The sequence below is a fragment of the Syngnathus scovelli genome, chromosome 5, assembly GCF_024217435.2.
Source record: "Syngnathus scovelli strain Florida chromosome 5, RoL_Ssco_1.2, whole genome shotgun sequence".
In the NCBI taxonomy this organism is placed as follows: domain Eukaryota; kingdom Metazoa; phylum Chordata; class Actinopteri; order Syngnathiformes; family Syngnathidae; genus Syngnathus; species Syngnathus scovelli.
Window position 1 is genome coordinate 6,660,436 of NC_090851.1, and position 17,226 is coordinate 6,677,661.

The window sequence follows — 17,226 nt, forward strand, 5'->3', positions numbered from 1 at the left end:
ATCCAATAGTCTAAATTTATGGATTACAACGTTATGGTGTGGTATGATTATGGTACTGTTTCCAAAATATCAGAGAATAGTCAAATAAAGTATATCCTGTAGTGGTACAAAAATCAATAAATTTTTACTTTGACTTGAGAACAAACTAATTTGAGATACTAGCGCTGGAACATTGCAACATTTCAAGTTTAACACTTGAAGATGGAATGGTAATGTATAAATGTCTCCATATGGGAGGTCCATGTCCGGCGCTAACAAGACATTTCAGTTCAGCAGTGTGCACCCTCGCTATTGTGTAAACACCACACCACGAGTTCCTGTCATTGACCCATGAAGTCATTTACACAGTATAAATCTTCCCCTCCACACAACTCTATGTTTCCCTCATAATAGCAATTACAGTGAAATAAATGTGAGAGACTGCAGAGCCGTGCAGGAATGCGGATGAATGGGTACCAGTGAGTACCACTGTTTTCATAGCACGGTGGGCGCATATTTTCTTGATTTTCACCCTGAATTTCCCTCTGACATGCCACAGAGCAGGTTGGTCCCAGGGGCGAGGTTGTTCCGGCCCGTGTCAGGTGTCCACCGGGGAGCTGTAAGCTGCAATTGCAATGCAATAGGCGTCAGCTGCCTCATTTACTGCCACTTATTTTCTGGAAATAGGTTCTGTTGGGGGCACATGAGGTTTGGTATGTTTGCTTTGCACATGTGTGAGTATAAAATGACTGAGAAGTATGTGTGCCTGAGTGATAAACCAATCCTGGGTCCATATCTATGTTTTATGAGCGTTTGTGAGTTCAATATTTTCATTTTTTTATGATTGCCTTTGAAAGTTCCCTTTATTTGCTGTTATGCAATAAAGGCTCTTGCGTCGAAGGTGTCATCCCAGTGTAAATATGTTTTTTTTCTTCAGTATCAACTTTGATTTCTTGTTTCTGTGTCAAATAATGACCCAAATAAATCACGTCATCGCGCCGCTCTAGTAAAACACCATGACTAAAGGCCACCACAGACTCACACCCGCTCAAGCCCCCCCCCTCTTGCTTGCTCTACAGCTGTGGTGTGCATGTGTACGTGTGACCACCCATGGTCTGTGCTGGTCAAGGATTAGGGGGAGCTCAAGCTAACCCAAACCTTTTTTTCTCCACTGCTTAGCACAAACGGCCAAATTGATGCAAATGGCTCAAGTAAGCTCTTGGCTCCAGTACTACAAATAAGGTAAAAGTGTGTACGTGCGACCTAGAGGTTGTTTTGTGGGTGCACATGAGCACACTTGTACAGAGTCCTTTGAGTGTTTATCTGGAGCCCATTACTTTTAATTTTTCTATTAGCCTGATATGCTCTTGCTGCCCTGCACTTATAGAAGAATTTATTCTCCATGCTGGGCCAAGGCCCACGTACACATGTGCCGGGGGACGTGGGAAACAATTTCATGTTACACTTCTCCTCTAAAATCTTGCCCCCACCTGCTCTCCTCCACTCATACTTTCACCCTCTATGTTACATTAACACATTTTGATAGCTTCCATATGTCAGTTGGCCCGTGATGCGATAACTTTGTAATGGTATGACCATTCCTATCTGAAGTGTGAGTGTCCAGATGTTGGTTCAAACTGGTCATTATTTGTTATAAAAAAAAAATAAAATAACGGCGGGGAGGCTGGGGTCAACATCGATACAAAAAAAACAACGCACTTTATGTACAGAGGAATGTGGCTGAGTTGCTTCCTGAGAACCACCGTGACCTTGAGCAATGCACTGAACCCACAGCTGCTTACTTCTGTATATGTCCAACTCGTTCCCTCGTGGCTTGTGTGTTTGGATGATATAATTCATTATATGCATACACAAAGGGAATTCAGAGAATAAATGGCCTTGTTGTGTACCCTTGACCAGATTATTAGCCTTATGGACACACACTTAGATTGTACTATGTGAAAACAAAATGTGATCTGACTGCATTTCAATTTCTTCCCCTATTAAAAGCTTTCAATAGCTTTCTTGGGAGTACACGTTTCACACATTTGATTGTGTAAATTGTGTTGCATTCCCTGTTATATTTCCTGTAACCATTGTACACAGTTACAAAGCTTTGGTCCAGAGTCAAGACATACTGTATGTACACAATTTTGTCTGCAAGAGTAATCACATGCAACAGGCTTCAGGATGAGGCGGGCAAGACTATAACTTGACTAATCTCAGGTAGAAAAAGCACATGTACGACCCAATATATCCATCACTCAGGCAGATGACCATGATCATATGAATATCTACTTTACTGCTTTATAATTTTATTGAAGCATCACAAACACAACATCAGAAAAAGGCAGGAATTAAAATTGTTTAAAAATCCGAAAGCTTTATCAAATGTATCGAATTAAAAGGCAACTAAGCTTTTAGTTAAATTATAAATCAATAAATCAACGCCATCACCTTTTCTCATTTACTAGGTGGAATTTTTTGTCTGAGTGACCTGGGTTAATAGTGATAATCCTCATAATCCCAAATGCAGTAAAAATGCCTGATTGTCGATTAGCCACAGGTTTTATTAGGAGAAAACAGAGATGGTTAACAACACAAAGAGAGATTACATTTAGGGAGACGACGGTGGCACCACAGCAGCTTATTGTCTTTGGAGGAAGACTAGACATAGCTGAGTCTAAACTTTATTGCATTTACTTAAGTTGTTGTTGCTGTTGTAACCTAAGAATGAAGACTATTCATTGACTCCAGCAATGCATTTAAGGCATATAGGCCAGCCGATAATTAACTGCTGCGATAGTTCAAACTTTGTCTTAATTTTAAAATTATTTAATGCATTCCTTAGTGCGTGTTTCAGCATTTATAGCATACAGTAATGTGTGTAAGTGTGTGTGTGTGTATTTGTGTGTGCATGTGCATTCAAATTTTTCAAGCAACTACAGTGGTGTCTTGAAAATATTTACATTAATCCATGACCACACTAAAAACTCTTTTAGACGTATTTTGTGATGTCATTGATCATATCAAAGCAGCGTTGAAACAGAGTACCAAAGCACAAAGGTCTCCACGAAACACAGAAACCAGACAGTGTGTGTTTGTTTGTGCGTGCGATCTTGTTTGTCACTTCTTGGATTTATTGCGGTTTATTTTCTGCAGGCTGCAGGGGGGTTTCCAGATGCTTGCTTTTTAGAGTCATCCATAGCATTTACTGTCAACATGTACATCACTGTGTAACCATTCCATTTACTTTTTTACAGTCTCAGTTATGAAACAAATGTGGGGTTCGATTCACTGACTCACTGCGAGCCAACACTATCAATTTGTGGTTGTTAGTGACAAAACAGCTGAGTGATGTCTTTACATAGGCTGACACATGATTTATTGTAAAAACACTGAGTCAATATAGCATACTTGGCATGTGATTTAATCACCATTCCATAAAATACGTGCTAAGTGGCCAGTAAGCACACTTGGATATTTGCCCGCCTCAAAGATGCTGAAAGGGAGAGTTCACATTTGAAATATTTTGGCACACTATGAACTATTTTGGCAGTACAATTTTGTGTATTTGGGAAAATGTAAAGTGCACTGCTAAGTGCGTGCAAGTGCACTCACTATAGGCGAAGCGACAGCTGTGTTCAAAATTCTGTCTTTAAATATAAAAACTAATTTTGACACTGTTAGAGGGATCCATTTAAAAGTATGTTTCTGTGGCTGTATAATCAGAACACAAGTGGAATGCCCAATTTATCAACGTGAGCATCAAAGGCAAAGATCAATTTGATTAAACCTAACTTTTAATCTACTATTAGTACCCCGTCTGCTTTCTTTTCATTCCTGAAGTGCTCATCTTGACATAAACAAAAAAACATGATTTCCTTTAGGGAGTTGAGGTTCAATTTCCATATCCTGTATCACAACTTTTTTATGCTTTTTGTGACTTTTTTTAAGGTCTGTATCTGTCTCCTTATTAGAGCTCCGCTAAATCGAGTGTGAGTGACTTTGGGGACAGTGACACCATACAAAGTGTCTGTCGTGGCCAGAGTAACCATTGGAATTCAGTTCCTGGCCAAGCAGTGGTTGGATTCATCCCAAGCAAAGTAAATGCTAACGTTACCATCACAGAGCTTTGCATTGGTTGTTGACTGACAACAGGCATGAGGCATAGTGGCCATGAAGAGTTAAAGGAAAGGCAGCAAAGTTAAGCATTTCACAGGACCTTGAGGAGGGGCTGTCGGGGACAAAGGATGTTTGGGGACTGAGAGGGAACCAAACCGGAACACAGAGGAAGGACAGAGCAGAGATCTGCTTACGACCTTAGCACGCAAACCACAACTCTTCTATTGTCCACTAACTACAGACAGATAAAGAGCCATGCACATACATAACCTACTGACAAGAAGGAAGGTACTCGTCAAACTAAAATAAAAATATCTCCAACAAATGGTTCCACCAAAAGACATAAAAGTCTAGAACGGATACTTGGGAGATTCGGATTTCACCGTGAAATTCTGACAACCCTACCGAAAGATGACAAAAGTCACTTTTAAAATAGCATTGTCTAATGCCTGCTACACACTACTGTGAAACAAAAAAAATACCAAGTAAAGGTCTCACATTCATTGATGCGATGAGACAGAAATTAATGGCATAAATATTCATTATTCAAAAAATATATATAAAAAATATTTACTCAGCAGTGACATTCAAACAAAGCACCTTTTTTCATAATTTTTTGATAATGGCAGCGGCCCTCAATGAAATTGTTTTCAAACATATATGTTTGTTGTCAAACCTATATCGCAATAACTTATTTAGTATTTTTGCTTGTTTTCAATCTTTGGTGGGCCACTCATGAAAACGTGTGTGCAACATTTCAGTCGGTTTTGGCTGCATCTCTGTCTGGCGGGTTTTAGAAAAAAAAATCCCTGCGAGAGGTCAAAAGTTTCCCTGTAATGGAATGTTTGGATGAGGCTTGATATAGATTTGTAACTGTCACCATAGTATCTGTAAGAATGCACCTCTTTGCTGAATTTGACAGCCAGTTTAGTGGTACATCTCTTGAAGGGATACCGCATATGTTGTACTGGTGAGAAAGCTCGGCACTCAAGGTGACTGATCTGTTGTTTCCGACTGTAACTTTGAGAGGAAGGTGGTCAGGGGTCAGCAGCCTCCACCCGCCTCTATGGCTTGGCATATCCTCTACAGCCACTGACCCCTAAAAATAGAGGCTCAAAACAAATGGCTCTTACGCCACATATAAATTGCATTTGTCATTGCAGATTACATAATTAAAGCCATGTACGGTAATTTTGCTGGTATCAATATGACATCCGGTTATGATACAGTTTCAGAATCCATACACAAAACAAGTGATAATTTGAAATTGTGCAAGATGAACAATCTTTGGTCGGATTGGTGATCATGTGTACATGGTTAGATGTTTAAGTGGGAGGTCTTTAGCTGTGTTATGAATTAATCTTGACAACGTGAGATGGTGCGACAAATCTAGAGTGTGACTTGGTTAACATAAGGATAATTCAAAATCATCTCTCACACGTCGATATTTCAAGACCATTAACAGAAATGTGGTTTATGGAAGAACCACCTGTTGCAGGACAATAATACGAGCCAAACAACACTATGAGACACCTGCTGCACTAAATAAATAAAAGAATCTTGCCAACAAACACACTCGGGTCAAAGAATAGCAGTTGGACACTGAGAGTATAACACCTGCTGTGACACAACATCCGCTCGAGATTAGACACAAATTTGATACAAGGAAAACAGCCACCTGCTTAAGGCTAACAATAGGCATGCTGGCAAGAGGCTGATAATCTGTTCCCTTCAACCCACAGCGGTATATAGGCTAAGTGATATAGAGCTTGCTCAGTGAATGCTCACTCATCAAAAACATCCATAGCCACATACCAACTCCTCACTTATCATGGTTACATAAAAGACAGAATGCCGCAAGTATGTACTAGGTACAATCACACCCAAGTGTTACAGAATGTGCCAGTGGGTGCGAAGGGGACAGTAATAGCACAAACACCAGTTATCCCTGCACGGGATGGAAGGAATGCTAATGCAAATTCACCCTGGTTCCAATGGCCAAACTATAAATCATACACACATATTTTTGCCCAGTAGATTCTACAAAATCTGGCATAAGACTTTGGAAAAAATGCCTTAGGTGCCAACATGAACTGAAGTTCAAGTGCTGTTTGTCTGAATTCGGTTCGCAGAATAAAGGTTGTTTTGTGAAAGACCTACTGGACCTGAAACGTGTGAGCAGCCACCTGGTGTTTCTAAGTTATTTTCTCACCTTTATTCATTTTATTTTTTGGGGAGGCAAAATTCCTTACAGTCCTCATATATTCCTGTAAGATTATGATAAAAAATAAAAATAAAAATCTTGTTGTAAAAGCAATTTTTATCATATTGGGATGACTTTAAGAAAAGAGGTTATGGGAAGTGTTGCCCATATCTATAGAACACCAAAGGTCATGTGTATGTTGCATACCTTGTCTAAAATTAGCCTACACTCTTCGCAAACTTGACGTGACTACGTGAGCATGGAATCACAACAGATAATGGTGGAATTTGATAAAGCCATTGTTTTCCCCAACAGAAACACCTTGGACATGAGAATAGAAACAAGCATCATTCCTTCCAAATATATTCTCGAATGATTAGCTTTGTGTCCACTTTGCTTTGTAAGGCTGACAATGTCATTAAGTGAGCAAGCAAAAGGGTTTGAGGAGGGGTGTCTCACACAAAGCGCACCCCTCGTGACTCCCCTTTCCTGGTGTCTCAACTCTCGGGCACCCCTTGACCCTTTTTGTTGGGGCGAATGGGTCTAGATCTCTGGAAGCGGCTAATTATAGCGTTTTAACGTCTGCTTGGCTGAGCTTTAAGTGTTGCCGGCAGATTCTTACAATTGGAAGGTTCACTCCAAGTAAGTGTATGAACACAAAGAGTGTGTTTGCTCTTTTTATCCAAACCATTACACAATGAATCTGTTTCACTACTTAAAGTGCTGTGCAGAACAGTACAAACGATGAAACATGAAAACATCCTGCACTGTGAAATCAATATTACATGCATACTTTCAATTACAGACTTATACAATGATGAGAAAGACAACTTACCCCACTCTTAGGCTTTGCTCCAAGGGTTGTTGGGGTGCCTTTAGCTGGTGTAGCATGACCATAAATATATGAAGATTCCAAATCAAAGTCCTGCATCAAGAAAGTATACAATGTCTGTGTTTTCCCTTGCATTTATTCAAGTATACGTAGATTGCATTAGAATTCGTACCAGTTGTCGTCTCCGAGGGAGGGTGGGGGTGCTGCCTATGGAAGAGTTGGCACTCAAGGCATTTTCAATTTCCTGATCCAACTGGTCCAGCTTCATCATTAGCAGCACCATCGAGTCCAGACGAGCATGGTCTCGCTGAAAGGACATTTTTCCAAAGGAAATATCAGTAACATAAAACAAAAAGTCTATCTATGTAGATAACTGTATTTTCATCTTGTATAATGCATGAGTCCTATAAAAGTGAAAAAATAATAATAACTTGAACTGAATTATTTTGAATATCTTTGAATATAGTATATGGGGGAAAACATAAGCACTGACATATTGTCTAAAACACATTTCAGACAAATAAACAAAAGCATCAGTGAAGGGTACAATATAGCAGATAGTTGTTTGGATAAATATAAACTTCCAATTGAAAGCATTTTTCATTTGATGATTATACTCTGTGATTACTCAGAAGTTAAGATAATGTAACTTGTGACCTGGAGTGTTTGTCCTCGTGATTACTTGACCTTAATGAATTGAAGCGGTTCAGAAAATGGATGGATAGCAAACTGTGTCATTGCATAGTGGGCCAAGAGACAACAACCGCAGCTGTGTTGTACCTAATAAACCTGCACAGCTCACTTCTTCAACAGTGACTAAAAGCCTCACAGTGACCCCAGGTGGTGTTCTTCTAGTAAGGCAAGCCCCACTTTACAAGGCAGACATGCTTTCATTTCTTTTTGATTGTCTCCAGCAACAAGTGGGACTAACAGCCTGAGCCTCCTTCCACACAAAAACAAACCAATGACATCACAAGGCTGGAACCATACAAACCTTGTTACAATCGCCGTAAACTCAACTCGTTAAAAAGCGTAATGAGGGTGAGCTCATAGGACAGTGAGGCACTCTATGTTCCTGCAAAGGTACGGAGGGAGGCATGGCAACATGTGAACGTAAGACTAGGCTCCCTCTGCTCCTAGGAAATCACATTGAATTATGTAGGCGAAGAAATACAAATCGAAAACATGTTCGAATGCGGTCCGATGGGTGTGGACGGAGGAAAGTAATCACATTCAGATTTTGTGTGTTTGTGACTTATAGATGGAATGCAACACAATAAGTTGCCAAGGAAACATCCCTATCTTTCTCAGAACTCTATTATTCACAATTGGCGTGCCACAAATTCACTTTTTGGGGGGTTAGGGGCTGGACCCATTCTCTGTTAGTTTGCCAAAAAATACACCTAGTATTTGCTGGTTTTGTCCTCAAGACAATTAATGCCTTGTGTGATTTAAAAGTATTGTTTTGGTGCCATTTTGGTGCCAAGGAACTTTTCATTTTCATTCAAGCAAATCTGAAGTTGATGCCATCCTATGGTGGATTGAGCTTGACCAATATTTGACATTATTGTCTTAATGACTTCTGTCTGAGCGAATGCCCGAGTGGCCTACCAAATTGTGCTCCCATTAGATTGCGGCTCGTGTGTCTTGACAAAATCTCTCACATTTGTGCATTCACTGACATTCCTGGCTGGTAGCGGCGCACATTGCCATGTTCTGCCTCTTTAGCAGAGTATCACAAAGACACACTGTCATGGTAAAACAATGACATCTTCACGAGGCCTCGCTGAATGAACAAACGCATCTGGTGAGGGACAGCAACAACAGCAACCGCAAAACAGCAAAGTGGAAAAACAAGTGTAGGGCAAGTCTGTGTCTTTTTATGGGGTGTTCTGGTGGTTTGGGTGCTCTTTTTCTCTCATCCCATTACATTCCTCTCCACTTCCTGTTTTTTTTAATGCAAGACAGTTCCCACACTAAACTGCTGGAGACTTCCCTCCCCTTTCTTTGCTTTGATTTTATTTCCTTACACCCCGTAGTTGCTGTTCCTTTCTTAAAATGAAATTGTTTGCAAAAGAGAGTTTGCCAAATCTACAACGGGCTACAGCGGTGCACTCACACAAAGGTGAGGGCTTTCTTGTGAAATGAGAACAGAAATTGAGACAGACAGATGTAGAGAGAGAGAGAGAGAAAGGTCTTTTACAGCCAAGTCGTCTGTTGCCAGACAGATGACTATTGAGCCAGATTGGCCCTGAGGTCAGGATAAATCCTTGTTGCTAAAACAAATAAACACAGTAACAAAGCCCAATATCAAGTTAATCTAAAGTCATTACGCACACCAGATGGGTTTGGTTTTACTAATTCGATCCACAACAACATGCGCCTCGTGGGACGTCATCATGAATTGAACGTCTTGTACAGAATTGTCATCATCTATCATAAGATCCAGCTGTTTAATCCATATAGTATTTCAAAATCTTTTTGCATCTTTTGCATATTTGAGACCAAATACTTCCTCTTTTTGACAGTAATATTAATATCTATTTTCATATAAAATGGTGAAAAACCTTGTGGCTAAAATTACCATATGGTAAAACAATTGCCTCTGCTCATGAATGAATTGTCTTACATTTTTGTGGTTACACACCTAAGAAGTTCCACAAGTCAGAATCTTTGCTCTTCAAATGCAATATTTTAAGGATGCCTATGATATTGATGCAGACCTAATTTAGCAAGGCCCCACCAAAACCTGTGATGTCGACTTCCTGGAGGATTGACGTCATCCCTGCTGGTATGTAAGAGTAAAGCCGGATGTGCTACGAAGAGCCCAATTGTTGATTTACTCAAATGTTTGAAGTAATGTCTGCACAGTGTACACATTCTTTTAAGAATCCACACAACCATAATGTCAAGTAGGCGACTCTCACTGTTCACATGGGTCACTCACCGAGTGAGCATCATAGCCTATTCCAGGTTTGTGACTCAAGGCAAACAAAACTGCGGTTGCCAGTATGGCATTAAAGCATTTCCAGTGCGGACTATAATAAGTACTTCACTAAAAACATATAATAAAAGCACAGTGACACAATGTAACAAATTATATAAACAATGGCCATAAAACCAACCTGACGTTGGCAGGCCACCAAAATCATCAACTCCTTCAGTAAGGCAATCGCTTCACGGTTTTGTCCAGTTGTAGATTCTTACAATGGCGACATTTTTTAGTTTGTATGGGCTAAATATATATCTTTTGGCAGGGTGGTGACAAAAGAAGTGGCAAAAGATGCTGAGACTGTCTTTGTGATGAATGACACGCATCCCCTATTTTCATTCTTTTTATAATTTTAATGTACTTGACATTTTGTTTGGAAATTCTCGATTGTGTATCTTTCTATTGCATAATACTACAACATAAAACATATAGTTTGTCTGTGTTGAAAAGAAGTACAATATAAATAATTCTCGTTCAGATCTGACTGAACGTTGGTTTCACATTACAGCTTCACATCTACACAAAGTAGGTTGAATTAAAAACTTTGATTTGCTTTTTAATGTTTAATAATAATCATCATGCTTACAATCTGAAAACTCTCACCAAAACTCAGTGGGGCATTTTTTGAGAAATACCTTCTCTAGACAGGAAATTACATGCAAACAAAGGGACAACCCCATCCAGATTAAAAGATAGCCTCTTGGATTTATAGGTAATAAATATGCTTACCCTGTTAAAGAAAAACAAATTGTAATAGATAATGAAGGGATTTTCATAACTACCTTTAAAAAAAATTACAAATCAGTCATGCTGAAATGTGCTTCTTGGGCTGTCATTAATTATTTTGGGCTCGCTGCCAACTTTTAACTGCTTCAATTACAATTACCAAATTAATAAACGACTGTTTATTATTTTTTTCTTTGTAACAGCGAGCCTAAATCCATTTGGAGCACTTTACTGTGCTCACTGAGCAGACCAGAAAGTGTAAATAGCCCAGTGTGCAATTATGCTAGAATCTCGAACCTTTCATCCGGGCAAGAAGTTGCGCATTCAAATCTCTGTGTTCATAGTCGCCACACAATTATAGGACTTTATTTGGAAATGAGTTGTTAAGATAGACAAACAGGTCACATATCAGCACTACAAAACACACACACACACACACACGCACACAAATATTTTACACATGTGAGAGTGAAGTCATTGTTTTCCGAGAAGTTGGCCAAGTGTGGGACAAAAATGATTCATAGGCTGTGTATGTTAGTTTAGAAAAGAAAAAAAGTGTGCCGCATTAACCAGTAAACCACTAACACCCAATAACCGTCTCGCAAAGTTAAAATACCTCAATCAATATCTTCATCCTTACCTTCTTAATGCGCACTTTCACTTCCTCCTCCTCCTTCTGAATTCCGGACTCACGCATTCCATCAAAAGCCGGATTGACGGGAGATATGTCACAGGGAATATCCTCCTGCACGGCGTTGTCCGTTTGCTCCGTCCTAGAGTCGGCCGATTGCGTGTGGCATTCACCATCTGCCATCTCAGAGCCAGGTGACTCATTGAGGCGACCAGAGGCTTCGTTGCCATGGAGTCCCTCCGGCGGGATCACGTTGTTGACCTCTGCTAAGAGTGGAAGCAGCTTTTGGGGGTGTTTTTCTCTTGCTGCATTTTCATCATCTTTCTGGCAGTGAATAGTTGCGGTGAGATTCTTTGGAGCAGGTGCACGGCTACCCGCTGCTTCAACCTGGTTCACCTCTGGGATCGTTTCCAATGATAAAGAACTTTCATCAAAGTCTTTGTTTGGCTGACTTGCAGTGGTCATCGTCAAAATGGGCTCGGCTTCTTGAATAATGATTTTCTGTGTCTGGTCTTCCTCTAACTTGCGCGATTCTTCTTGCTCACACGGCACTTTACTGTTGGCCAAGCAACAGTGAACTTTGGCACAAATATCAGCTGATGTGATAGGTCCTAAACTGACATCTTCAATTTTTTCACAGCGCTCTGGATCACTTCTTTCCTCCTCCTGAGACATTTTCATTGCTCTTGTTTCGGAATCACGCTGCTCCGACAGCGTCTGAGCGGGCATTTCACAACCGGGGGCCGTATCCCATGCTCCAGCAGGATCTTGCTTTCCTTCTTGAATGTCTCTGGAAAGGAGCTCATGTCCTGATTTTTCATTTAGAGTCTCTGGGTTATTTAATCCAAGCAGTTTGTCAGATGAATCTGTGGTCCAGGGTTCAATTGCTCCTTTGTCATATTTTCCTTCTCCCGCTGAGGTCACAAGCGGCTCCACAGCTTTGTTAGCCAATGACATCACAAGCAGACTATCCATTTTATTGAGTGAACTGAGCACACCGACATCCAAGGTTATCTTTGCGCCAGCATGGCCAGGGATGGAAATCACTTCCTCAACATCTGGGAGGTCATTCCGAGGTTCGTGTTGAGTAGCAGAGCGCGACTTTGGTGTGGCCTCTGAGATTTCAGGAGGTCTGCCGTCACTATCTGCATGTCCCTCCTTTGTGTGCGAACAATTTGGAGGCTTGCCAGGCTGTCCAGCAGCAGATTGCAACAGTGGAGGCCCATTGTTTGAAGAAATAGAGATGCATTGTTGCTCATTGCGACAGATATGTGAGTTTTTAAAGACATCATCGTCATTCTCCGTGCCAACTTTCTCTTTACCATCAACAGCTTCCTGAGCACTCTTGTCCGTTGCACAGAAAATCATTGCGCCGTGTTTGTCACTCTGGGAAACGCAGTTAAATTGAACAGCCCCATCCAAACATTTGTGGAGGCTGCAAATGAACTTCATCTCAAGCGGAGCTTTAACATTGTCTGTCAGCTTCACATCCTCCGATTGGATCTCATGTACTCCAGAGGTGGCCACATCTGGACTCGGAGTCAGCTCATCTGTGAACAGTTGGTGGCAGCCCTCTGGCATGGAGGTACACCTTGTCCATCGACCTTGCTTGGAAGCCCCTGAACCCCTCCAAAGCCCCTCGCTGTCAACACCATGGCAACAGATCAGATCCAGATCATCATAGCTATACTGTAATCCTGAGGGATGAGTCACATGATCCTCCCAACTTCTCTTGCGAATAGCAACTGGCATTATTGGTGGCCAGCGCTATTCCATAGGGATGCTTTTGACTGAGGATGAAAAGGACGAATAAGACATGGATGTGAGAAGACCAATATGGTTTTGTTATCAATGTTATGCATTGAAAGCCATGACAACTCAAATTTAACATTTGAACAGCTTTTAAATTGTTTAATTTTCTTCTCTTTAACACTTGAAGACAGTCAAGCAGTTTATTTGTATGTATGCGCAATTTCCCCACCCAGTCAGAAGAAACTGATGCTTTGAAATTACCATTAGCAGCTTGACAGAATTAACATTTTGAGAAAATAATCAAAAATAATGGCTATAAAATGGTGTATTTTGATTAAGCCCATGATGTCAAAAGATTGCTTTAAATTACGCAACTTCAAAACAGTTCAGTTATTTCACTTTTTCGTTTCTTTTTTTACCTTTTGTTTCCTAGAAGTCACATAGGCTGATGCCAACTGTCATCTGCGTCCTGTGCATGAACCTGCAGATCTTATGAATGACGAAAGTTGAAAAACTCCTCCAATCTCTCATTCAGCCCAGCAACCAAGAGTCACCTGTGTGCTTCTCTTTTTTCTTCTTCTAGTGGTAAGTGATGACAGCCTTTTATGATACGATTATCAAGACATAAAGTCAACAGTAAAACATCTGGTGATAACCAACAAATTGGCTTCTGATCTGCTCCGAGTGCTGTCTGCCAGAAATATGTGGAAGTCTCTCACGCTTTCATTCATCCACTGAGTGAAATCAGTGCAATCTTCAGGGAATATGATTCCATATCCGTCTGAGAAGTTGTTGGCCGTCTTCACTTGAGGTTTCTGACTGGAGTCGGTAGCTTCCCCGTAAAGCGGTCGGCGAGCTGAAGAGCACCCCAAAGACGGACAGAAAGCCCAGAAGCAGTGGAAAGTCCAAAGACATCTTCCATCTTGATCACATTAGTGTTTTTGCTGACGCCGAATGCCGAGAGCTGGGTGGTGTAAGAGGGGCCGGCTTTGCCTTCCCCCACTCCTCCCCTCGTCTTCTCCATTCGATCCCTCTCTCATCAGGTCTCCTCCCCGCTGATTTTGACAGGGAGTCTGAGTCACATCCTACCAGCCCCAACCCCCAGTTTATAACTTGCACAACGTACTGACAGCATATATTAACTCAATCTCCACTCACACGTTTTGCCACTTTTACAACGTTCCTCGCTATTTTGGAAACATCTTCACATGTGTCCTTTTTTCACAAAACTGTGATTTACTCGCTTCAGTGAACCTGTCCATTTTCTTACAGCCTAGCAAAAATACTTCTACCAATGAGTTTAATAATACACAGACTGCCCTATAAGAACCTGAGCACTGGGCTCAGAAAAAAAAAAGCTCTCTTCACTCCAGCAATTCTATCTAAGGCATACTCTTACCCAAAATGTGCAGTCCTGCAACTGCACAAGAATGTCTGATAAAACACACCAACACATAACTGTAGTGCACCGTAGATCAACATTAAATAATCAGTGCAAACAGATGGAACCTACTTTTTTTTCTGTTCTGGTTTTCAGATTATTTGAATTCAAAATTCCCAGAATGGGGTTGCAAAAACTACAGACGTAGATAAATATGTGCAAAGAAAAACACCACAAAGGGGTTGTATCATTGTGTTATGTATCGCAATCCAGTATTTAGTGACAGAGACGTGTCAACGTGGCTTATAGTATTTTTACTGCCGACAAAGCCGGCTAATCATTGTGTGACGCCTTTCCGTCTCTGTGCGGCGAGGCGCAACAGCAGCACAACATTCCCAGCCTGAATCAGCTGAACTCCATTGCCTACAAACTTGTGTCACTCCAAAATTTGCTTTGTTGCTGAATGTCAGTCATCCCAAATTGTGACCGCATTCATCAAAATCATGCAACACAAAAATCTGGAAAACCGGAATGGAACACCCTGCGATTCGACTATGCCTCCGATCTCGGCCTTTTAACCTGCGGGTCATCCAGATGTGCGACGGATGAGCTTTTTTTGAGGGTGTCTTGCTGGGAAACAGTCACTCTGAACTCTTAAGGGACACAGATGGTCGTACTTAAATGAAAAGATCCAAGTTCAACAAAAAATTCTCTGTAATATATCACGTGATGTACTCTGCGGTTATACCGAGCGCAGTGTAACGAAATACAGATTTGGTTGGCCACAGTGGCTTCGCCGTGGATGCGGCTGCCGATTGAAGTGACCGTGACTCAGGCAATCCACTCATTACCGCCTGTAGACATCTATCTCTAGCTCTATAATTTAAAAAACGAAAGCCTCCCTACAGCATTCAGACCCCCTTGCACGGCCGCATGGTAAGCCATGCACGTCATACTGTGATCTATCAATGACATTTTGCAAACAAGTGTTCAACCAACAACATGTGAGACAACAAATGTCTCGTGGTTGGAAGTGAACTGCAACAGTGTGGTGGAGCATCAATCGGCCGCTGCCCTACTTTGGATTAGTTTCTACTTTGATCACATTAGTGACATCCATGCAATTTGAATGGGATGATTTCCACTGACTACAAACTAGTGGTGGCTGTGATTCACCTTTCCCCATAATGCCCTGTTTTCCTACTTTGCTCAAAATGCTGTTGATCATTTTCCCACTGGAAAAATAAGGCACTATTTCTTGCAACCAATACTATACGGTGACATAACCACTTTGGGGGGGCTAATTAGTGAAGTAGCTTAGTCATCACCGCATCCTTATATACACAGTTAAATATGACGAAAAGAAACACCGGCACCGCAGTTAGCGCTTGACATTGGAGTATTATAATCTACGGTCTCCAGTTTTCTGCAGTGGCCCATTTTACTGCAGCTCTCAGTCTCCACGCACATGTGCTGAGAAGTAAATATCTTCGTTCCTGCTTGATGGGACATGGATTTCACCGTTTCCTGTGGTACTATTTGGGTATGGAAAACCGACCACGAAAAATGAAGTGGAATCCAGTAGCTAGTGTGCAGTTGGGATGCAGTCCCGATGGCCACCAACAGGATAAGCAGTATGTATTTAAAAGAATGGAGACTTGACTATCATTAAAAAAATGACAACAAGTTTAGGAGGCAACCATCTTTTTTGGTTTCTGTACTTAACATGACAGTGAACTATCATGCCAGCTTCCAGAGGTTTGCTAATGGTGAGTCAGGAGCAACAAGCCGCACGAAGACAGCCATGATGAACTGAGCTCAGATGACCTAATGTTATTTTTCTTGTACTAATTCTGTTTAGGAAAAAGGAATGGTTTGTTTGTGCATTTTTTACTTTCAAGACTCTAATTTGTGGCTGAAGTATTGAAGTGTTTTACTGAGCTACAAAATTACAAATGTTGATGCGATTTTTTGGACACGTCTTTTAAATTAGCACATGGGAACATTATTCACAAAAATGTTTAAAAATGACCCATTTGCGATTCACTCCATAATCCCTCACTTTAGCGTCTTAAGTGGAGCAGTGACGCCCCAAAGGAAACAGCCACACATTCCTAACCACTTTAGTTTATTATTGGAAAAATACGTCACTCTAAATCACTGGCATTGAAAATCGTTTCGGAGCGGGTCTGCCCATTAAGGGAAAAGTAGGTGACACTAGAGTTCTCCTCCTAACCAATCTACTGGAGTCTCAAGCTTTCTCCAAGACGCAGTAATTTTAAATTTATTCTTGCCGGGAATTGGATAGCAATTTTTTAAATTTCCTAATATAATAAACAACTGGTGAAGAAAGTTAGGACTTCTATCTTAATTCTCGACTAATGGACAAGAGAGAAGAAAATGACAAGCTGCTACAAGGTGTATAGGAAATTTAAAAGCATATGCGGTATCAAATGAGCCGACGAAAAATCATTGCCGGGGGAACCCTAGGGGGCTTTGGCCTGTGACCACAGTTTATGGTGCAACTTGCCGTGGGAACAGGAAGTACAAGTTATTGAGGGTAGTGACCAGAACAGTCTCCAGGCTAAAAAAATCTATCTAATCT

General features: G+C 41.0%; 1 protein-coding gene across 1 annotated transcript in view; it reads right to left on the bottom strand.

Moving 5' to 3' along the window:
• dlc1 (DLC1 Rho GTPase activating protein) overlaps positions 1-14,188 on the bottom strand; it is a 60,274-nt gene extending 46,086 nt beyond the window's left edge. Inside the window, exons 1-4 of the mRNA XM_049719533.2 lie at positions 13,660-14,188; positions 11,498-13,278; positions 7,312-7,446; positions 7,143-7,232 (exon numbers count right to left, since the gene is read on the bottom strand). Of these exons, the coding sequence (XP_049575490.1) occupies positions 7,143-7,232; positions 7,312-7,446; positions 11,498-13,240 (1,968 nt within the window). The 5' untranslated portion in view covers positions 13,241-13,278; positions 13,660-14,188. The remainder of the gene's footprint in view (positions 1-7,142; positions 7,233-7,311; positions 7,447-11,497; positions 13,279-13,659) is intronic.
• Positions 14,189-17,226: the final 3,038 nt, after the last annotated feature.